The 24,333-nt window shown below is 43.1% G+C and overlaps 1 protein-coding gene across 1 annotated transcript; it reads left to right on the top strand.

Moving 5' to 3' along the window:
• The first annotated feature begins 1,557 nt into the window (after positions 1–1,557).
• Positions 1,558–13,304, top strand: LOC142142552 (vomeronasal type-2 receptor 26-like). Its single transcript, XM_075200431.1, has 3 exons — positions 1,558–1,566; positions 4,167–4,290; positions 12,406–13,304. Exons 1-3 carry the CDS (start codon positions 1,558–1,560, stop codon positions 13,302–13,304), a joined length of 1,032 nt encoding a protein of 343 aa, XP_075056532.1.
• Positions 13,305–24,333: the final 11,029 nt, after the last annotated feature.

Genomic DNA, 24,333 nt, shown 5'->3' on the forward strand with positions numbered 1-24,333 from the left:
TGGGAACTTCCCATCTCCTCCCAGTAACATATGTCTTTGCTAACCTTGCACCTCCTTACTGAGAACAGTGTAAGGGTCGTGTTTTAATGATTGAGGTGTGGCTGTTGGTGTTACAGGGGAGTAATCTTCTACTACATCACTAGTCGTCACATTCTTGATGGCGGCTACAGGTGTAGTAGATTAGTGCTATGTGTATGTGGGAAATGGAAAAAGAAGATAGTCACTGGCACATTTTAAATGACTCTTTATTCTTTCTCTATTCAAGTATTACTTTATTTTCTACTTTACTAGGAATTTTAAATAAGTATAATAATATTGCTTTTTGACTTTAATATATAATACAATAAAGTTTAAATCTTAATTACTCTTAAAGTGCATTACAAGCATAAAACAGTCTTTTCTTGCACAAGTGATAATTATATCTGTTAGTCACAATGATGGCACCTCCTGGTGTGATTACAGAGAGACAATGAGAGAGGGGATGAGAATATACTTAGTGATATAAATACTGGTGCGTTAGTTATTTTGTCTTTTTGGAACACAGTGAAATTCCTAGAAACATTGTTTTGTATTCCACAGGTACATCATTATATGAATAATGAGAGGAGTCCTAATGGTGAACCGTTTTTTGATAAAAATGGAGATTTTGATGTACCGTACAAAATTGTGAATTGGAAAGTTGCAGAAGATGGATCCATGATTTCTCATCATGTTGGTATTACAAGCCAAGATCATCAGAGCTTTTCTATTAAATTGTATAACATTGGGTGGAAGAATAGAAACAATGAGGTTAGAAAATAATATATTTATTTTGTTTGACAAATGCTCTTTTATTTCTTTAAAAATTTCTGTCATGTTTTGTAGGGATGTAATGGAGACGTCTATAATCAACTTTGTGTGGTTTGTCTCTTCCTGTTGCTTCCAATGAATGTCCCAATGCCTGGCCCAAGATGTAGAGAACCTTACATATCAACTAGCAACCAAATCCTGTAGGCACCATGTGTCTGACTGTTGTCTCTTTTCCTAAAAAAGAACAAAATAAAAACTAATGACTAAAAGATTCTGATTAACATCTAGAGCTTTCCTGGGTCTGATTATGTATATGATCATCAGCTGCCTATTCTAGCCCCATCACTATATTCTCCATGGGACTGGGTCTGGTTGGCTCCATCTCTTGGATATATATTCTTATTATAGAGATATATAAGATTATGGAAGGAGTATTCACATTTAAGGGATGGTGAGAGCTCCTAGAAAACAAAACCGTAATCAAGCTTATAGTCTCCAGCTGAACCTCCTGGGGAATTTGGCCATTAAAATGGTAGATTAAACCTGCTGAAAAGCTGTCTTTTGTTACACTAGTTGTGTCCTTTACAGCAAATATCCTAAATGCAGTGGGGTGTTCTGATTGTTTGTGATGTAACCAGCACCTGGTAACCTAACCACAGATATTGTTTTGTACATATGTACTCTTGCCAAGAATTCTTGGCATGACAAGATCTGCTGCTGGCAAGGACAACATCCTAGGGAGTAGACTAACCTGAGGAGGATAAGAGGATGGATCAGGTATTAGATGCTGCCTGAATAGATGATCTTTCATGGAACGCTTGAAGGCCGAGGAAACTCTTGTTGTATGAGGGACGGAATTCCGCAAAGTGGGTGTAGCAGCTCCCATTCCAGTAACTGGGAATGGGAGCTGGTAATGAGTGTGACGGAAAGACATAGATCTTGTGCAGAGCAAAGGGGAAGAGTTCGGAGATATTTTAAAACAAAATAAGAGATGAATGTTAATAATAATAAAAGTTGATTTCCTTTCTTATTTCTGAATTTAAACTACTAAAAAGTTATAGCTAATTGGTTTTCTTGATTCTATCCAAGCGGATTGATGGTCAGGTGACCGGGTGAAGTTTATTAGGCCTCATCATTAGTTAATAACAACAGCAAGACTATATACAGTATTGAATTAATCACATTGAAAAACACATGTTTATTAAGCCTAGATACAGAAATGGGGCTCAGATGTGTACAGATCAGGAACTATTGTCATGGAACACGAGAGCAGAAGGAAGATCCAGACAGCACCGGTCGGTATATTATTACCGTATTTCCCCGTGTATAGGACGCTCCATTGTATACGACGCACCTACATTTTTTATCCAAAATTTAAAAAAAATATATATATTTGCTGTTAAAAAGTTTTATTTGGTTCAATTGAAGTGTGCTGAGATTGAGCAGCAGCCGGCCAGCACACTCTCCCTGCAGGTCCATTCGGCAGAGACAGGCAGGGAGGCTTGCCAGCTGCTCTGATTGCAATCAGTTGGCACAGGTCGCCGGAGGGAAGAGACAGAGGTTGTGCTGCTCTGTGCTATGGAAAGTCGGTACCTTTATAGTCCGGTAAGACAGCCAACCCTCTGCACCGCTGGAGCCATCTCTCCCTACCCTGGTGTATTGATTTATGACTCCGAGTGAGCAGCCGGCAAGCACACTCTCCCAGCAGGTCCGTTCCGCAGAGACAGGCAGGGAGAGTGTGTTTCCCGGCTGTTCTGATTGTGATCAGAGCAGCCGGCCAGTACACTGTCCCTGCCTGTATCTGCCGAATGGACCTGCAGGGAGAGTGTGCAGCCGCTGGCAGCAAGCCCCTCAGCACACTTTAGTGGAACGGACCTGCCAATCACACCTTCCCCCCCCTTCTCTGGATCCCCCACTTCCACTGTATAAGACGCACCCCGTTTTTAGACCCTAAATTTTTTCAAAAAGGTGCGTTTTATACATGGAGAAATACAGTATATAGCATAAGAGGAGAGATAACACAGTGCTGGAGGTCGGGGAGGGTAGACAATACAATGATGGTGTCTCCCCATTACCTCTTTCCTCATGCACAAGTGCCATGAAGTTAAAATTGGCCAAGAGGGTGAAGATTTTTAGCTTAAAAATGTATACACTACATATGTAAGATCTAAACAAAATGTGAACTATATGGGTATAAGAAGTGACCTCAGAGTTCTGGGAGCATACAGGCTGAGTTCATGGAATACTGAGGAGACTTATATCATTCTTATACTTCACAGTAGGGGGTGCTTTATTTATTATAATACACATTAAAATATGATTCACACATTGCAACTTATCAGTAAAATGACACTAAGAAAGAGGAGACTGACAATGACTCATTTGTCCAAGAACGATCCCTAGTGTGCAGGAGCTCAGAAAGATGAACAGTCCATTAGAAATAAATGATATCACAGGGATAACTGAGATGGGGAAGGACCAGGGCCGGTGCTAGGGTCCACGGCGCCCTAGGCAAGTGCCTAACCTTGCCTAATGGGAGCGCCGGGCCTGGGAAGGACATAGGAATACTAAGGGACAGAAACGTTTAAATCCTAAGATACATAAAGAGGGAAAAATGTAAGTTATATAAACATAGTATTACCATTGTATAAGTCACTAGTTAGACCACATCTTACATATGGGGAACAGTTTTGGGTACCTCACTGCAAGTTAAACACAGGAGATTTATACTTCAGCGGCAGGAAACCTCATTAATACAGATGGAATAGTAATATGGATCAATATATTTGTATAATAAACTTTTCCTACTAAGGACCATACAGAGGACGAAGGGTCATTATTTGCAAATGGAAACAAATATCACCATGAGCATAGGAAGGAGTCCTTTACTTAAGTTGTTGATTTCCTTATCATATGGGGACAAATTTACAAATCAAATTAAGAATTAATTTGGATGACTTTCTTACAAGAAATGGTATCTGTAGCTATAACTAGCAGACGACATTATGAGACTGATTTATTCAGTAAATTTATATGAATCAAACTTCGGGGGTCAAAAAAGGGACAGACCGCTCCCTTCCAGATAAATTGGTAATTGTCCCATTAGAGGAATTGTTTGTCCTACCTCTGTATTGATGCAATTAGACCTTATGAAAGGTTGAACTAGATGGACCTGTGTCTAGATGATGATGTCTTAGTGTTCCTCTGCTACAGTACTCAGTGTCGGAGCAGTGACAGGACATGAGAGGGGCAGCGTGTCTGTATAACAGAGTAAGACGTCCCACTATTTTAGAAATAGGTGGATTATATAATGTATCATACATTCAATTTTAGGAATCACAGAAATAAGATTACATGGATATTTTATTTATTTCTAGCTTCCGAAGTCTCAGTGTTCAGAAAACTGTATCCCAGGGACCAGAAAAGTCCCGAGTTCTTCTATACATTCCTGCTGTTATAACTGTGTCCAGTGTTCAGAAGGGGAAATATCCAATGTGACTGGTATGATATATAAATACATATGTTTTATCTTGTTGAATGACACATAGACATACATGTCTCTTACATTCAACTGAAGTGAATATCCAATGCAAATAAATATTTGATTAAAAAAACTATATAAGATGCATGTCCGCCTTTATGTTCTGCTATATAATTCTGGCCAGGCAACGCTCTATTTCTAGTTTAACCTCTGTTCTGTATACATGTGCAGAACAAAGTCAAGGTCTGACATATCTATCTGGTGCCCTTTCTGGAAAGGAGGACTGGGAACTGGTAGCTGGTTGTATCAGGTGAGGGGTGGCAGAAGCTATGGTGAAGACGTGGATTTTATAAGAGTGCTCTAAAAGCTGAAAATTGGAAGAAGGTCTGGTCAGGCAGAAGAGGGGAAAATGATGGGAGGAATCTTTGAAATTGGAGTGAGAGGTGTAATCAGAGAAGAAGTGAGACACCAGTCAGATGGAAACCTAAAAGTGTGTGTGAGAGAATGAATCATGATGAAGTTTGGAGAGTAAGACCAGGGGTGGTCTATGTTGAGAAAAAATACTACAACTCAATAATAGAATCTCCCTTTCTAATAAAACTATACAGGCTTTATTCATTAGAGCACGTATCTGCCGATTTGAACGTATTGTACTCCAAACCACTATGTGCATACTCAGATCCGGCAGATTATGGGCATCAAAACAGCCCTTTTCCATGCTCTCACCAACGAAATGGGGACCTACTACTGCCTACGATGAAGGTGAGTGATCTGGGTGGGGAAGGGGCTTGTGGCAGTAGGCAGTCTACCAAACTCGAGTTCATGCAGCCTTGGCCTTAGCAAGCTCTACAGCCATGGAAGTAACCCTACAATCCTGCCATATCTCTTGCTCCTGCTATGGGGCTAGTGTAAGTTAGTTGGCTGGTCGGCAAGTATTACAGCCGGCCGACGACACAAGTGCCACTATGCCCTGACACCCAGGGCCCGCTGTGACCTGTAGTATCACTAAGTAAAATGTTAAATAAAGCACAACACCCTCTTTCACACCACATTAGTTTAATAAAAATAATACAACCCCTTAAACAAAACACAACTTCCTCGTTTTAACCAAATATGAATTAAAAATAATAAAACCCCAAATGTTTACCATCATCATCATCACCAACATTTATTTATATAGCGCCAGTAAATTCCGTAGCGCTTTACCATTGGGAACAAACATTAATAAAACAATATTGGGTAATACATACAGACAGAGAGGTAAGAGAACCCTGCTCGCAAGCTTACAATCTATGGGACAATGAGAGTTTGAAACACAAGCGCACGTGCTACATCATATTGTGCACTGTACCAGCTAATATGCAAAGGTAAAAGTATTGAGTGGGCTGTGTGATCAGTCACACAGGAATGTTGGTTAGAGGGCTGTTGTCTTGTGTTAGCTTCTGATATTCCTCAACCACCTAAAATGGTGGTTGAGGAATATCATAAGCTTGTCTGAAGAGGTAGGTTTTCAGAGAATGCTTGAAGGTTTGAAGACTAGAGGAAAGTCTTATTGTGTGAGGGAGGGAATTCCACAAAGTGGGTGCAGCCCGAAAAAAGTCCTGTAACCGGGAATGGGAGGATGTGATAAGAGTGGAAGAGAGACGCAGATCTTGTGCAGAACAGAGGTGTTGAGTTGGGAGATATTTTGAGACAAGTGAGGAGATGTATGTCGGTGCAATTTTGTGACGGCCTTGAATGTTAGTAGAAGAATTTTAGATTGGATTAGTTGAAATACAGGCAACCAATGTAGAGACTGACACAGTGGCTCAGCAGAGGAGGAACGGTTTGCAAGGAAAATCAATCAGCTGCTGCATGAAAAATAGATTGTAGGGGTTCAAGTCTGACTTTGGGAAGACCAGTAAGGAGGGAATTGCAATAGTTGATGCGGGAGATGATTAGTGCATGAATTAAGATTTTTGCAGTGTCTTGTTTGAGATATGTGCGTATTCTGGAAATGTTCTTTAGATGTATGTACCATGATTTAGATATAGAGTAAATGTGGGGAATAAATGATAGTTGTGAGTCAAGGATTACACCTAGGCAGCGAGCTTGCAGGGTGGGATTTATAGTCATGTTATCAACAGAAATAGAAATGTCAGACAGGAAGCTTCTGTTTTTGGGAGGGAATATTATTAATTCAGTTTTTGAAATATTGAGTTTGAGTTGGTGAGAAGACATCCAAGATGAAATGGCAGAAAGACAGTCAGTAACGCGAGACAACACAGATGGTGAAATATCAGGATAGGATAGGTAGATTTGTGTATCATCCGCTTAGAGATGATACTGAAATCGAAAGGAGCTTATTAGTTTTTCAAGAGAAGGGGTGTAGATAGAGAACAACAGAGGACCTAGGACTGAGCCTTTTTTGTACTCCAACTGATAAAGGAAGAGGAGCAGAGGTGTATCCAGTGCAATTAACACTGAAAGAGTTATTAGATAGGTAGGATGAGAACCAGGATAGGACAGTACCTTTAAGACCTAGGGATTGTAGCGTTTGTATGAGGGGAGAGTGGTCAACAATGTCAAATGCAGCAGAGAGATCCAGGAGAATTAGAAAAGAGTAATGGCTTTTACTTTTTGCTGTGATCAAATCATTGACAGCCTTGGTCAGCTTAGTGTTGAGAGCGAAATCCTGACTGAAGAGAATCCAGTAGGTTGTTTGCTGTAAGAAAGTGTGTGAGGCGAGTGTAAGCAATTCTCTCAAGAAGCTTGGAGGGGGCATGGAAGCTGAGAGATGGCGCGGTAATTTGAGAATTTTTTTTTTTTTAAATGGGAGTAATCACTGCATGCTTGAATAGTGATGGAAAAATACCAATAGAAAGAGATAGATTACAGATTTTAGTTAGAGGGGGAATGAGCACAGGAGACAGGGACCTACTAATTTGTGAGGGAATGGGATCAGAGGACAGGAAGATGAGAAGAGAGTAGAAACTTGTGGGATCAAATGAAGAGAGAGTGTCAGAGGGTGCTACAAAGGAATTGAGCTGATTGCTTGTCGAGGGAGATGATACCATTTCAAATCTGATCTTATCTATTTTGTCCTTGAAATAGGAAGCAAGATCTTGGGCACTGATGGTAGTCGGAGGATTTTGGGTGGGAGGATTAAGAAGAGATTTAAATGTGTTAAAAAGGCATTTGGGGTTAGAAGCCTGAGCAAAGATAAGAGATTGGAAGTATGTTTATTTTGCAGTGTCCAGAGAATTTCTATAGGAGTGGTAGATACCAGTATATGTGATGAAATCATTAGAGGTACAAGATTTATGCCAGTGATGTTCTGCTTTACGTTTAAGTTTTTGTAGAGTTTGTGTTACTTTAGTGTGTCACGGTTGGCAACGAAGTCTACATGGAGTATGTAGTGTCGCTGGAGCCACTTGATCAAGGACAGTTGCTAGGGTTTGGTGAAAATGAGGTACTGCCCGATCAGGGGAGGAGAATGTAGTAATTGAGGAGAGAGGGTGTTGGAGAGAGGTGGAAAATTGTTGAAGATCAATAGAGTTGATATTCCTGCGGTTGTGAGTTGGCTTGGAAAAGTTTGACACTGGGGAGTAAAGAACTGGGGGTGAGCGAGTAGCTAATAAGGTGATGATCCGAAAGGGGGAAAGGAGTGTTAAGGAAATTAGAAACTGAGCATAGTCTAGAGAAAACAAGATCAAGACAGTGGCCATCCTGATGGGTAGCGGATTCAAGTGAGGATGTTAGAGAGAGTAGTTTGGAAGCAGCACTGGAACGTGAATTTGAACTAGGGATGTTGAAATCACCCATGATGATTGTGGGGATGTCAGAGGATAAGAAGTGAGGAGTCATGCAGAGAAGTGTTCAAGAAATTGTTGGTGTGGTCCAGGGCGGCGATAGATGACAGCAACACTGTCACGGCTCTGAACGATTTTAGTAGATCCTTTGCCTCTACTATAGGGAACTTTGCCCAGGAGTGCGGAGTCCAACGGATAGGAGGTTTCCTAGACTAGTATTAGTAGAGGATGGTGAAGGTAGAACACAATGATATTCACAGGTTTAAAAGTTCACGGCTCATAAGCATCACTGAATAATAATAACACAGGAGAGGATAGTAGTGCTGCAAAGTAGTGTATTGACTGATGGTACAACAGGAATGAGAGAATATATATATATATCGGCAGAGATGAACACACGGCAGTTGGTCACATTGCAGAGACAAATCACATATGCTACTTCATAGTTGGTAACCCTTGGCAACAGCATGAGATGAATAATACAACAGTTCAACGCAGAGGTGATAAATAAGAACACTTGGATCCAATAGAGAAACACACAGCAGATGAATGTGAATCACTGGTACAGCTAAAGTCCAAACAGAGTAGTATATAAAACTTGGCTGATCCGAGAATAGGGATGATTCAACATAGCAGGTGGTTACTGGTATCGCAGTGATTCTTATCTAGCAGAGCAGTAAGCATTAAACAACATCCAAGGACTTGGATGAACACAGACACATGCAGCAGAATGTTGCCTAGAAGTAGCAGCGAAGTGAGGAGTATCTGAACCGTGCATGGAACTACAGGTAACAGGTATTCCAGTGTTAGATGCAAAGGTAAGTTCACTGTAGTATGAGGCAGCTTAACAGAGGCACGTAACTTGAGCTGAAGTAATAGCCACAGACACAGCAAGCAGTTCACAATAACAGTCCAGCAAACAGGTTAACAGCAGAGTGAGGATAAACCGTGCCAGATGTGGAACTACAGATGACAGGTAACTTGATAGTAGCTCTATCAGCGAGACGTAGCGATATAGCCAGCCAGATAGAGGTAAACTTGAGACAACAGATTAGGCACAGGTGTAGCAAACAACTCACAATAGCAGTCAGCGTGCAGATGAACAGCGGAGAGGAGTTTCAGGTTGCAGATGAACAGCGGAAAGGAGTTTCAGCTGAGCCGACCAGGAATCCAAGATGACAGGTAACTTCGGCAGCAAGTATAGCCCAGCGAGCAGGTAACGGACAAACGGAAGGTCAAGGTATACAGCCAGATCCCAATGCAGCGTGAGTAACACGAAGAACAGGCAATGAGTTTATAATCATGGGAGGTTAAAATAGTGCTCCAGGACCAATGAGATTCGGGAGGAGGTCCAGATCAAGGTAGCAAGGAACACCTGTGTGAAAGTAATGTCTCTGAAGCAGAAGCAAGCACAATCATGGTTCTTAAAGGGAAAGTCACAGCGCCGGCACCTAGCCATGGGACCGGCGTGTGACAAACACGCATAGCGAATGGGTAAAAAATCCTAACAGCATGTACTTCAGAAGATCTGGAGAACTGTGAACGTGCACTGTGGGTGAGAAGTAGTCCAACCCCAACTCCTTGTCTGCCTCCTGGTCTGGGGGTGTGGGTGAAATGGAGACCACCATGTGAAAGGGCAACAGGTGAGGCAGTGTCTGATTGCATGAGCCATGTTTCTGTTATAGCTAGAAGGTTTAGGTTGTTTGAGAGGAAGAGATCGTGTACGGAGGTAAGTTTGTTACAAACAGAGCGTGCATTCCAAAGGGCAAATTGAAGGACTTTGGAAGAGAGGGGAGATAGGTGATGTGTTTGAGGTTTGCTGGATTTCTGTAATGTTCAGATATATGCGTGTGGGAGAAATGAGGAGGACCTGGATTAGGTGATATATCACCAGCTAATAGAAGCAGGGAGGAAGAAATGTAGGAAAGATGATTGTGTTCTTTTAGTTTCTGGCAACAGGGTGAAGCTGTTAAAGTTATTGAATTTAAATAGGAAAAGAGTGTTAACAAGAGGTGAGTGACGTAATGAAGGGGGCAATGTAGACAGAGGTGTGTGTTGCAGGATGGGTGAGGGATGATATAGTCCTAAAAATAATGCCATAAAAAGAGAGAAAGAAAAATGGGATTTATGAGTTAAATAGAAAAAACTGAGGGAATTAAAAGAATTACCTAATTGCAATGTCCTGTGTAATCAGAGAAGTAGTGCAGAGTGAAGCTGCAGTAGATGTAGTTTATTCATGGATGTCTGGATAGTATAGAGTATTCATGTGGGGAGCCATGTGGGGGAGTGGGTGGAAGTGTTGAATGGAGAGTAATAAAGAACAGGTGATTGAGTAGCTGAGTTCTTGCAGAGTCATGAGTGAGAAGAGTGGTTAAAGTCAGTATAATTTCTTCCTACTTGTGATAGCAGACAAAGCCTTGAGTAGAATTGAAAGTACAATGATGAAATAGGGGACTGATATAGCTGTAGCATGGGTAGGGAGTGGCTGAGCAAGTAGTACAGCAGCGGATTAAACAGAGGGGATCTTGCAGGGAAAATAAACTGACAGATAAAATAAACTTTCATGAGCTCAGTAGAAAATAAGAGCAGAGGCCAAAACAGTATTCTTGTGGTGTGAAGCTTGTAGTCAGGGAGAGATGAAAACATCAGGAGTAGAATATGGAGTTTCAGGTGAATACTGACTGTTGTCCTTGTGTAGCTGTGATAATAGACAGAATGTTCTTCTCCTGTTTAACTCTGGTATAACTCCGGTATAACTCCGAATTATCCTATTTAAATATTTTACACTTGTAACTATACACTTAGAACTATACACTCTAACTATGCAGTCATCACTGGCTTGTAGTCATTCTGCAATGAGATGTGTTCATCTGTATAGGGTAGAAACTTGTAAGCTTGCAACCCAATAATGCTTGACACCATACCCAAACAAATCCAAAATATTCCCAAAGGTCCAGTAACTGTCCAAAAAATAAACATTCCAAGTCCAAAATAAATTATATTCCAAATGTCCATGACAAACATCATCTTTTCTTCAGTCAAAAGGACCCCATATTATTCCAAATGTCCATGAAATCATCTTCTTGCTTCTGTCAAAAAGATCTTAAAATATTCCAAAATGGCTTGAGAAATCTTCTGTGATTCAGTCCCAAGGATCCCATAATAAATCTATTGGAACATGCTTGTAAAAAAAAAGCCATAATGGAAGAACGAACTTTGTTCCTCTATGGAGTAACACGCAAATCAAAGGCTATTTATACTGTACAGGTTTTCCATGACAGCGTGTGAAAACCCTGTACAGTATAAATAGTTCTACAAGCACCAGCTTTGCAGCTCCACAAACTAAAATGGTGTTTTGGACTTAGACACACATTACACATATTTTATCACCCTTCACCCGTGCGACGCTGGCAGTGCATGTCGGGCGTGACGTCATCACGCCCGCCTGACATCCATTGCGGAGCGCGACGGAGGAGGAGACCAGGGAGGGAGCTGGATCGCCAGCTGACAGCACTGTAAGTATTTTCTTCTTTTTTTGCAGGTTTTTTTTTTTCTGCCTCCGGAGGGCTCCCCTGGTCTGCAGGGCTCCCGGGCACCTGCGCAGCGTGCCCAATGGGAAAGACGGCCCTGGCTGGGTGAACAGAACATCAGTGTCCCCAGCTCTCCAAGTTCCAGCTGGGCACCATATTGGATTTTCGGGCATAAGAACTCCCGCCCTGAGGTATCCTACCTGCCAGCTTTGTTTGGTACCTATATGGAGGCGATACGCTAGCATCAAAGACCATTCTTACTTGCTGGGGTCCCTAACAAAGACCTTCTCCATGTTAAACTCCACTACAGGTAGTGTCAAACCAGATAGGTCGGATGGAATCCACAGTTCCGGTGCCTTTTCCTAACAATAGAATTGCAGAAATAAAAACTGACTACATCTGTTACTATCCCAGAATGTGTCTATCTGAGGGACAGAAGAACCTCACCGATGACCATAAAACAATTAACTCAGCGATCAGATTGTCATTGGGGAAAAAAATTCAGCATTTAGGGAAATAATAGAACAATATAGTAGATATATTATTTGCAAATGACACAAACTATGAGCTATAAACCACTTACAAGTTGCCTCTCATAGGATGTTCCTGGCTGTAATCAGTGACACATCAGAAACAACTAGAAGTAAATAAATATATTTCTCTCTTAAATATTTGACTTGTTTTTACTTTTTTCAACAGTTTGATGTGTTTCTTACTTTGTAATTCATGTTGCTTAATGTTGTAAGTTAATATAAGTACATGTTAGTAATCTCAGTAACCTACAGCTGTTCTGTGTGTTGTTTTCTTCTTCCAGACAGTGAAAACTGCCTAAAATGTGGAGACCATGAATGGCCCAATGAGAAGAAGGATCAGTGTGTTCCAAAAGTGCTGGAATTTCTGTCCTACACAAATGACACAATAGTTGTCTTTATTTTAATAGCATCTATTGTGTTTTGTTTTTTAATTTTTCTGACACTTATAAGTTTTATTTTGCACCAAGACACAGCTATTGTGAAAGCCAATAACAAGAACCTGAGCTTCCTCCTCCTGGTCTCCATCATGCTGAGCTTCCTCTCTGTGTTCTTGTTCCTTGGACGTCCTGTGGATGTCTCCTGCATGCTGCGTCAGGTTTCTTTTGGAGTCCTCTTCACAGTAGCCATCTCTTGTGTCTTGGGCAAAACTATCATGGTTTACATCGCTTTTAAAGCCACCAAACCCGGATGTTCATGGAACCGCTGGGTCAGCACCAAACTGTCTAATTGTGTAGTGTTGTTGTGTTCATCAGTTCAAGTGTTAATCTGTATGAGTTGGTTGACTATCTCTCCACCCTTCCAGGAGATGGACACTTATTCTTATCATGGAAAGATCATTGTTCAGTGTAATGAAGGTTCAGTTGCTGGGTTCTACTCTGTTCTGGGTTATATGGGAGTCCTCTCAGCCAGTAGTTTTATTACAGCTTTTTTGGCCAGGACCTTACCGGATAGTTTTAATGAGGCCAAATACATCACCTTCAGCATGTTGGTCTTCTGCAGTGTCTGGATTACAATGATCCCAGCTTATCTGAGCACCAAAGGGAAATACATGGTGGCTGTGGAGATCTTTGCAATACTAACTTCAAGTGCTGGACTTTTAAGCTGTATATTTTTCCCAAAATGTTATATAATCTTATGGAGACCAGAACTAAACACAAAAAGACATCTTCTTGAGAAATAAAATAGTTTCTATGTTAAAAAATAATAACTTTATAATATACCCATGTACTATAAAACATTAAAATAATAATTTAAAAACCTACATTGTATAATTCTAATGGTATATTCAGTGAATCTGCACATAAAGGGCCGGATGCAGAGAGGGGTGTACACCTGTCTGCGCAGTGTAAAACACATAAAATTGCACTGTGCATGCCAACATAGAGAACACATGTACATGTGCACATTCAAACTTTGTTGCATCTAAATTTTTCTCCTCCCTATAATTGGAGAGGCAAAATGGGTGAGGGAAGAGACAGTGTAACAAAGGCCAAGCACAGTAAGGGCATGTACGCGAAATTGCTAGTAGGTCAGACCAGCACGGATACACATACATGTCTGTCAGGAGCTGTATCTTTACGACTGCTAGAGGGTAGGGGCAAATACATGATAATGATGATGACAAGTGGCACCATTAGCTTGTGGCTTCTGATTGGATGATTGCTGATTCAACTCTCCAGCTGATGACACTTTCTTAATTGCTTAAGGATAGATTACAGGATCATAGGACTAGTTTAAATTATAAATTTTTGCCGATTTTCTCCACTTCCTGGTTTACAAAATGACACCGTTCCTCTGTTTGTTGGGGGGCAATTATAACTGAATATACAGGTTATTTTACAACATCATTTTCTTGAAATGTTATTGCTTCAATGCTTTATTTTTGGAGAATGAGTTTTTTGAGTAATGCTTGTTTTTTCAGAATTTGGTTAAAAAATTGCCCTATTTTGAAGGTCGGGGATTTCATAACGTTGTGCATGTCAAGTAGAGGTCTGTGCTGGGTGTACAGTTAGTGGCTTCACGGGAGAAGCACAATATGGCTGACTTTTCTATGTTTACAGATTTTTTTTTGCGAGCTGGAGATGAATTAGCCATATTTGTGGGATACACGGTGGCTGGTTAGTGTTTTGTGCCTGCGGGGGGCTCACACTAACATTATTAGCCCTTCACTACACTCATTAAAAAGTTCAATCCATCCGTGTGGTACCAGAGGTGGCTGTTAGAGTATTTTTAAATCTCCCGTCCCCCCCGTGACCTCAATACTCACTGCACTGAGCTGGGAGTGGAGAATTTAAAAAGTGGTTTGTGACAGACTCACACACATGTGTAAATCAGCATTACATTATACCAGCAATCATCAGATAGGAAGAGCAGATAATCAGCGACAAAGGACTGCCATCACTGGCTCTGCTAGTCATACATCCCACAATAGACATCACTGGATCCCATACTTACTTATCCCATCCTGCTATCCAGGGCAGCAATTACACTTCCACTGCAAATATTCAGACAGGCGCCTTCTGCAGCTTTGGGTGGTCCTGACTACCCCCTACAGTACTATATAGTTGGACTTTTTATTATTATCACTTTGGTTCATCCTTGTTTGCAAAAGAGGCACCACCATGATTGCCATCCCAAACCCCATCAGGAAAGATCCATTTATAACAGCAGTACTTTTATCTCAGGTTTTGACATGTAATTAACCCCAAACATTCTGTTCTGAGAAGATAACCCCTGAAAAGGTTTATACCCCTGCATTACACAGTTCTGCAATCATTCCGGAAGTCAATGGATGCAATTGATTCAGGTGTTCACCTATTGCTAAGGCTTTGCTGACCTCAAGTGGCCATCTGCAATCCCACACTCGTAAGCTCTTCTGTAGTATAATGCTGGTTTGTATTTAGCAGTATATAACTTATTCATACACAAGCTTGTCATGAACAGCACTCACCTGAGCCTGCGTGATGTGTGTGTGACAAAGGGTTAATCAAAAACAACCACCTGTTCTGTCTAAAATGATTAAATCCTTCCCTACCTATGCCACACACTAGCTTTTCCATATCAATTATGCCACAACTAAGATTTTTTAAATAAGAGCTGATACTCTTATTTAGGAAGTCTTCAGTTCTCCCTACTAATCTATCACAATTTACTTTAATCAGAGGTAACATTGACCACAATGTTCTCCGCGGTTTTCAATTGTGTAGTGTTTTGACCAAACTGTAGCGTGAATTTGTAAGAACACGACAGAGACTTGAACTTATTAAGTGTAATTTAATATGGGAAATACATCCTCAATGCTTAAGATAAAACAGTTAATAAAATGAAATACAAATATAATGCAATGGCTTCTTATAAAATAAAAAGGAAAAAACAGAATTGATAACTCACGTATAATCAAGTTTCTGGTGCTGGGAGAAGCAGGAAAATGGGACACTCTTCAATATCAGATTGACTCCCAAAAGTTAACAAAAACTTAGAGTCACAGTGCAGTTTTAAAACCAGCTACAGGGTCCACAACTCCCCTTCCTGTAATGTCGAATTGAAAGGTCTGTGTTAATGCAAATTAAGGTTTTATGACTCTAAGTCAGGTTTTTGTTACCATGTGTTAACTTTTTACCAGTATGGCGTACATACATGATTTTACCTTCACACAACAGGTCATAAGTTCCCCTTCATCTGCATACCACACATGATCCTGGTAAGTATGATATTGGAGAAAATGATATGATATTTTCCTGTGACCCTATTCAGCTTGAATTTGTCATTCACTTATAGCCCTGTCTCTGCAGTCGGCATGTCTGAGTCTTCCCAGAGGTGTGTTAGATTTCACTGTCCTGACAGAGATAAGCTGTATATTCTCTTTTCTTTTCTTACTTGTCTTTTTCTTCTATCTCTCTAACTGGAGCAATATTTCCCAGTACCAGCACTGGCGATTGTACAGAGTCAGGTAGCTCATCCTCTCGGCACAAGCCATGCAATAACAAACTCCGTCAGGGGGAATAATGAATATATGACATGTACACCCATGACCGGATTTACCACTAGGCAACCTAGTGACCTTCCTAGGGCCCAGCGGCTCTCTGGGGGCCCAGATGGGGGGGCAAGAAAAAAAATATGCGGCCCCTCACCCGACTCGCTGCACCCCCCTTCACCACGCAACTCGGGGGGTGCAGCGAGACAGGGGAGGGGCTAGTGTGGTGTCTGGTCTCCTCCCTCCCTCCTCTGTGTGGCCTGCTCTGTGTCACATGGGACGTGCCCCACATGACAGGTGCCGTCCCATGTGTGAAGAGAGGGAAGAGTGCACAGCTCGTGGATGGAAAAAGGTAAGTTGGGAGGGTTGTAGTATATTGCTATATTGTGTGTGTGTGTGTGTGTGTGTGTGTGTGTGTGTGTGTGTGTATTATGTGTGTGTGTGAGTGTTGTGTGTGTGTGTGTGTGTGTGTGGGGCCACTGTGTGTGTGTATTATATGTGTGTGAGGGGCCACTGTGTGTGTGTATTATATGTGTGTGAGGGGCCACTGTGTGTGTATTATGTGTGTGTGAGGGGCCATTGTGTGTGTGTATAATGTGTGTGTGAGGGGCCACTGTGTGTGTGTATTATGTGTGTGTGTGAGTGAGGGTCCACTGTGTGTGTATTATGTGTGTATGAGGGGCCACTGTGTGTGTGTATTATGAGTGTGTGAGGGGCCTCTGTGTGTGTATGTATTATGTGTGTGTGAGGGGCCACTGTGTGTATATTTTGTGTGTGTGTGAGGGGCCAGTGTATTTATATTATGTGTGTGTGAGCGGCTGTTTGTGGTAGGGAAACCAGTTTATTTTTAAATGGTAACACTATTAATTTAATGTTTTGGTTGGAGGGAGGCCTACTTATAAAATGTGGGTGCTATATTGATTTAACACTGGGGCTGGTTGGAGTTCACTAAATTTCATGTACCCATTTTTTTTTCCAAATAGGGTCTCCAACATTCCACGATCCAGACAAGCAGCAGCTGATCTAAAGACACAGCAGCCACAAGTGATGAAAGTGACGAGAATAGGTAGGAGAGAGCAGGGCTGGATTTACCACTAGGCAACCTAGGCAATTGCCTAGGGCCCAGCGGTCCCCAGAGACCACCCTTTAAAAATGGGCCGCTACTTTTGGGACAGTGCTATGTGCTTGCCCCCCCGGGCTAAAGTCTGCCAGCCAGCCCCCTGAATAGGGGTATAGCTTATGCTAAAAAACTATAGTGCTATGGATATTTTCAGGATGGGGGCCCCAAATCAGTATCTTGCCTAAGGCCCCATGAGGTCTAAATCCGGCTCTGGGAGAGAGCAGCACAGTCTGCCAACTATCCTGAATCTGGTGGGAGTTATATTATGAGGAGGTCTGACTTGTTTAAATGTTGCACTATGGGATTCATGCAGAAGACTGACATATTCACATGATTATTACATTCCAGCACTTTTTCATGTTTCTGTAGGTAGAGGGCTGCAGTCAGTAACTGTAGTGGCGGACGGTCTGTGACGTGGTAGTGATAGGAGACTGCTGTTTTTTTTATTACTGGGGTTGCTAACCCTGAACTGCAGTTTCTTGACATGTTAATTATGAATAATACCTAAGTTTAGTTAAAGATAAAGTACAATTTGTGTGAATTGAAAGGTAAGCAGTGGTGGAAGTGGGGTGTATATGGTACTATGCCATACCGCTACTTCTCATACTGCCTTCATTGTAAAATAATAAAATTCCATTCACTTGTTTACATTCCCATTACATTTTTCATACCACCACTTCTAAACTTCCACTTTGACCACTGAGCTTAATATTCCTCGTAGGGAGTATATGATTAGTATAATTCAAAATTCTGCTAGATCCTTTGACAAAATATGGGGTCCATGGACATTATTCTTTAACTGCTGGGACCACAGTGTGATGTAGTGTAATGATAAAGGAGAGCACAGTGTGATGCAGTGTAATGATAAAGGAGGGCACAGTGTGATGAGAGGGACAGTAATGAGGGGCCACAGTGTGATGCAGTGTAATGATAAAGGAGGGCACAGTGTGATGAGAGGGACAATAATGAGGGGCCACAGTGTGATGTAGTGTAATGATAAAGGAGGGCACAGTGTGATGAGAGGGACAGTAATGAGGGACCACAGTGTGATGTAGTGTAATGATAAAGGAGGGTACAGTGTGATGAGAGGGACAGTAATGAGGGGCCACAGTGTGATGCAGTGTAATGATAAAGGAGGGCACAGTGTGATGAGAGGGACAGTAATGAGGGGCCACAGTGTGATGCAGTGTAATGATAAAGGAGGGCACAGTGTGATGAGAGGGACAATAATGAGGGGCCACAGTGTGATGTAGTGTAATGATAAAGGAGGGCACAGTGTGATGAGAGGGACAATAATGAGGGGCCACAGTGTGATGTAGTGTAATGATAAAGGAGAGCACAGTGTGATGCAGTGTAATGATAAAGGAGGGCACAGTGTGATGAGAGGGACAGTAATGAGGGGCCACAGTGTGATGCAGTGTAATGATAAAGGAGGGCACAGTGTGATGAGAGGGACAGTAATGAGGGACCACAGTGTGATGCAGTATAATGATAAAGGAGGGCACAGTGTGATGAGAGGGACAGTAATGAGGGGCTGCAGTGTGATGCAGTGTAATGATAAAGGAGGGCACAGTGTGATGAGAGGGACAGTAATGAGGGACCACAGTGTGATGTAGTGTAATGATAAAGGAGGGCACAGTGTGATGAGAGGGACAGTAATGAGGGGCCACAGTGTGATGCAGTGTAATGATAAAGGAGGGCACAGTGTGATGAGAGGGACAGTAATGAGGGACCACAGTGTGATGCAGTATAATGATAAAGGAGGGCACAGTGTAATGAGAGGGACAGTAATGAGGGGCCACAGTGTGATGTAGTGTAATGATAAAGGAGGGTACAGTGTGATGAGAGGGACAGTAATGAGGGACCACAGTGTGATGCAGTGTAATGATAAAGGAGGGCACAGTGTGATGAGAGGGACAGTAATGAGGGACCACAGTGTGATGTAGTGTAATGATAAAGGAGGGCACAGTGTGATGAGAGGGACAGTAATGAGGGGCCGCAGTGTGATGCAGTGTAATGATAAAGGAGGGTACAGTGTGATGAGAGGGACAGTAATGAGGGACCACAGTGTGATGTAGTGTAATGATAAAGGAGAGCACAGTGTGATGTAGTGTAATGATAAAGGAGGGCACAGTGTGATGAGAGGGACAGTAATGAGGGACCACAGTGTGATGTAGTGTAATGATAAAGGAGGGTACAGTGTGATGGGAGGGACAGTAATGAGGGGCCACAGTGTGATGTAGTGTAATGATAAAGGAGGGTACAGTGTGATGAGAGGGACAGTAATGAGGGACCACAGTGTGATGCAGTGTAATGATAAAGGAGAGCACAGTGTGATGAGAGGGACAGTAATGAGGGACCACAGTGTGATGCAGTGTAATGATAAAGGAGGGCACAGTGTGATGAGAGGGACAGTAATGAGGGGCCACAGTGTGATGCAGTGTAATGATAAAGGAGGGCACAGTGTGATGAGAGGGACAGTAATGAGGGGCCACAGTGTGATGCAGTGTAATGATAAAGGAGGGCACAGTGTGATGAGAGGGACAGTAATGAGGGGCCACAGTGTGATGCAGTATAATGATAAAGGAGGGCACAGTGTGATGAGAGGGACAGTAATGAGGGACCACAGTGTGATGTAGTGTAATGATAAAGGAGGGCACAGTGTGATGAGAGGGACAGTAATGAGGGGCCACAGTGTGATGTAGTGTAATGATAAAGGAGGGTACAGTGTGATGAGAGGGACAGTAATGAGGGACCACAGTGTGATGTAGTGTAATGATAAAGGAGGGCACAGTGTGATGAGAGGGACAGTAATGAGGGGCCACAGTGTGATGCAGTGTAATGATAAAGGAGGGCACAGTGTGATGAGAGGGACAGTAATGAGGGGCCACAGTGTGATGCAGTGTAATGATAAAGGAGGGCACAGTGTGATGAGAGGGACAGTAATGAGGGGCCACAGTGTGATGCAGTGTAATGATAAAGGAGGGCACAGTGTGATGAGAGGGACAGTAATGAGGGGCCACAGTGTGATGCAGTGTAATGATAAAGGAGGGCACAGTGTGATGAGAGGGACAGTAATGAGGGGCCACAGTGTGATGCAGTATAATGATAAAGGAGGGCACAGTGTGATGAGAGGGACAGTAATGAGGGACCACAGTGTGATGTAGTGTAATGATAAAGGAGGGCACAGTGTGATGAGAGGGACAGTAATGAGGGGCCACAGTGTGATGTAGTGTAATGATAAAGGAGGGTACAGTGTGATGAGAGGGACAGTAATGAGGGACCACAGTGTGATGTAGTGTAATGATAAAGGAGGGCACAGTGTGATGAGAGGGACAGTAATGAGGGGCCACAGTGTGATGCAGTGTAATGATAAAGGAGGGCACAGTGTGATGAGAGGGACAGTAATGAGGGGCCACAGTGTGATGCAGTGTAATGATAAAGGAGGGCACAGTGTGATGAGAGGGACAGTAATGAGGGGCCACAGTGTGATGTAGTGTAATGATAAAGGAGGGTACAGTGTGATGAGAGGGACAGTAATGAGGGACCACAGTGTGATGTAGTGTAATGATAAAGGAGGGCACAGTGTGATGAGAGGGACAGTAATGAGGGGCCACAGTGTGATGCAGTGTAATGATAAAGGAGGGCACAGTGTGATGAGAGGGACAGTAATGAGGGGCCACAGTGTGATGCAGTGTAATGATAAAGGAGGGCACAGTGTGATGAGAGGGACAGTAATGAGGGACCACAGTGTGATGCAGTATAATGATAAAGGAGGGCACAGTGTAATGAGAGGGACAGTAATGAGGGGCCACAGTGTGATGTAGTGTAATGATAAAGGAGGGTACAGTGTGATGAGAGGGACAGTAATGAGGGACCACAGTGTGATGTAGTGTAATGATAAAGGAGGGCACAGTGTGATGAGAGGGACAGTAATGAGGGACTGCAGTGTGATGTAGTGTAATGATAAAGGAGGGCACAGTGTGATGAGAGGGACAGTAATGAGGGGCCACAGTGTGATGTAGTGTAATGATAAAGGAGGGTACAGTGTGATGAGAGGGACAGTAATGAGGGACCACAGTGTGATGTAGTGTAATGATAAAGGAGGGTACAGTGTGATGGGAGGGACAGTAATGAGGGGCCACAGTGTGATGTAGTGTAATGATAAAGGAGGGTACAGTGTGATGAGAGGGACAGTAATGAGGGACCACAGTGTGATGCAGTGTAATGATAAAGGAGAGCACAGTGTGATGAGAGGGACAGTAATGAGGGACCACAGTGTGATGCAGTGTAATGATAAAGGAGGGCACAGTGTGATGAGAGGGACAGTAATGAGGGGCCACAGTGTGATGCAGTGTAATGATAAAGGAGGGCACAGTGTGATGAGAGGGACAGTAATGAGGGGCCACAGTGTGATGCAGTGTAATGATAAAGGAGGGCACAGTGTGATGAGAGGGACAGTAATGAGGGGCCACAGTGTGATGCAGTATAATGATAAAGGAGGGCACAGTGTGATGAGAGGGACAGTAATGAGGGACCACAGTGTGATGTAGTGTAATGATAAAGGAGGGCACAGTGTGATGAGAGGGACAGTAATGAGGGGCCACAGTGTGATGCAGTGTAATGATAAAGGAGGGCACAGTGTGATGAGAGGGACAGTAATGAGGGGCCACAGTGTGATGTAGTGTAATGATAAAGGAGGGTACAGTGTGATGAGAGGGACAGTAATGAGGGACCACAGTGTGATGTAGTGTAATGATAAAGGAGGGCACAGTGTGATGAGAGGGACAGTAATGAGGGGCCACAGTGTGATGCAGTGTAATGATAAAGGAGGGCACAGTGTGATGAGAGGGACAGTAATGAGGGGCCACAGTGTGATGCAGTGTAATGATAAAGGAGGGCACAGTGTGATGAGAGGGACAGTAATGAGGGACCACAGTGTGATGCAGTATAATGATAAAGGAGGGCACAGTGTAATGAGAGGGACAGTAATGAGGGGCCACAGTGTGATGTAGTGTAATGATAAAGGAGGGTACAGTGTGATGAGAGGGACAGTAATGAGGGACCACAGTGTGATGTAGTGTAATGATAAAGGAGGGTACAGTGTGATGAGAGGGACAGTAATGAGGGACCACAGTGTGATGCAGTGTAATGATAAAGGAGGGCACAGTGTAATGAGAGGGACAGTAATGAGGGGCCACAGTGTGATGTAGTGTAATGATAAAGGAGGGTACAGTGTGATGAGAGGGACAGTAATGAGGGACCACAGTGTGATGTAGTGTAATGATAAAGGAGAGCACAGTGTGATGAGAGGGACAGTAATGAGGGACCACAGTGTGATGTAGTGTAATGATAAAGGAGAGCACAGTGTGATGTAGTGTAATGATAAAGGAGGGCACAGTGTGATGAGAGGGACAGTAATGAGGGACCACAGTGTGATGTAGTGTAATGATAAAGGAGGGTACAGTGTGATGGGAGGGACAGTAATGAGGGGCCACAGTGTGATGTAGTGTAATGATAAAGGAGGGTACAGTGTGATGAGAGGGACAGTAATGAGGGACCACAGTGTGATGCAGTGTAATGATAAAGGAGAGCACAGTGTGATGAGAGGGACAGTAATGAGGGACCACAGTGTGATGCAGTGTAATGATAAAGGAGGGCACAGTGTGATGAGAGGGACAGTAATGAGGGGCCACAGTGTGATGCAGTGTAATGATAAAGGAGGGCACAGTGTGATGAGAGGGACAGTAATGAGGGGCCACAGTGTGATGCAGTGTAATGATAAAGGAGGGCACAGTGTGATGAGAGGGACAGTAATGAGGGGCCACAGTGTGATGCAGTATAATGATAAAGGAGGGCACAGTGTGATGAGAGGGACAGTAATGAGGGACCACAGTGTGATGTAGTGTAATGATAAAGGAGGGCACAGTGTGATGAGAGGGACAGTAATGAGGGGCCACAGTGTGATGTAGTGTAATGATAAAGGAGGGTACAGTGTGATGAGAGGGACAGTAATGAGGGACCACAGTGTGATGTAGTGTAATGATAAAGGAGGGCACAGTGTGATGAGAGGGACAGTAATGAGGGGCCACAGTGTGATGCAGTGTAATGATAAAGGAGGGCACAGTGTGATGAGAGGGACAGTAATGAGGGGCCACAGTGTGATGCAGTGTAATGATAAAGGAGGGCACAGTGTGATGAGAGGGACAGTAATGAGGGGCCACAGTGTGATGCAGTGTAATGATAAAGGAGGGCACAGTGTGATGAGAGGGACAGTAATGAGGGGCCACAGTGTGATGCAGTGTAATGATAAAGGAGGGCACAGTGTGATGAGAGGGACAGTAATGAGGGGCCACAGTGTGATGCAGTATAATGATAAAGGAGGGCACAGTGTGATGAGAGGGACAGTAATGAGGGACCACAGTGTGATGTAGTGTAATGATAAAGGAGGGCACAGTGTGATGAGAGGGACAGTAATGAGGGGCCACAGTGTGATGTAGTGTAATGATAAAGGAGGGTACAGTGTGATGAGAGGGACAGTAATGAGGGACCACAGTGTGATGTAGTGTAATGATAAAGGAGGGCACAGTGTGATGAGAGGGACAGTAATGAGGGGCCACAGTGTGATGCAGTGTAATGATAAAGGAGGGCACAGTGTGATGAGAGGGACAGTAATGAGGGGCCACAGTGTGATGCAGTGTAATGATAAAGGAGGGCACAGTGTGATGAGAGGGACAGTAATGAGGGGCCACAGTGTGATGTAGTGTAATGATAAAGGAGGGTACAGTGTGATGAGAGGGACAGTAATGAGGGACCACAGTGTGATGTAGTGTAATGATAAAGGAGGGCACAGTGTGATGAGAGGGACAGTAATGAGGGGCCACAGTGTGATGCAGTGTAATGATAAAGGAGGGCACAGTGTGATGAGAGGGACAGTAATGAGGGGCCACAGTGTGATGCAGTGTAATGATAAAGGAGGGCACAGTGTGATGAGAGGGACAGTAATGAGGGACCACAGTGTGATGCAGTATAATGATAAAGGAGGGCACAGTGTAATGAGAGGGACAGTAATGAGGGGCCACAGTGTGATGTAGTGTAATGATAAAGGAGGGTACA

Source organism: Mixophyes fleayi, chromosome 3 (assembly GCF_038048845.1).
Source record: "Mixophyes fleayi isolate aMixFle1 chromosome 3, aMixFle1.hap1, whole genome shotgun sequence".
Taxonomy (NCBI): domain Eukaryota; kingdom Metazoa; phylum Chordata; class Amphibia; order Anura; family Limnodynastidae; genus Mixophyes; species Mixophyes fleayi.

Excerpts from the sequence above, each read along its gene's own strand:
- LOC142142552 (XM_075200431.1), top strand. Across the intron at positions 4,291-12,405 it reads GGAAATATCCAATGTGACTG|ACAGTGAAAACTGCCTAAAA; the intron begins GTATGATATATA and ends TTCTTCTTCCAG.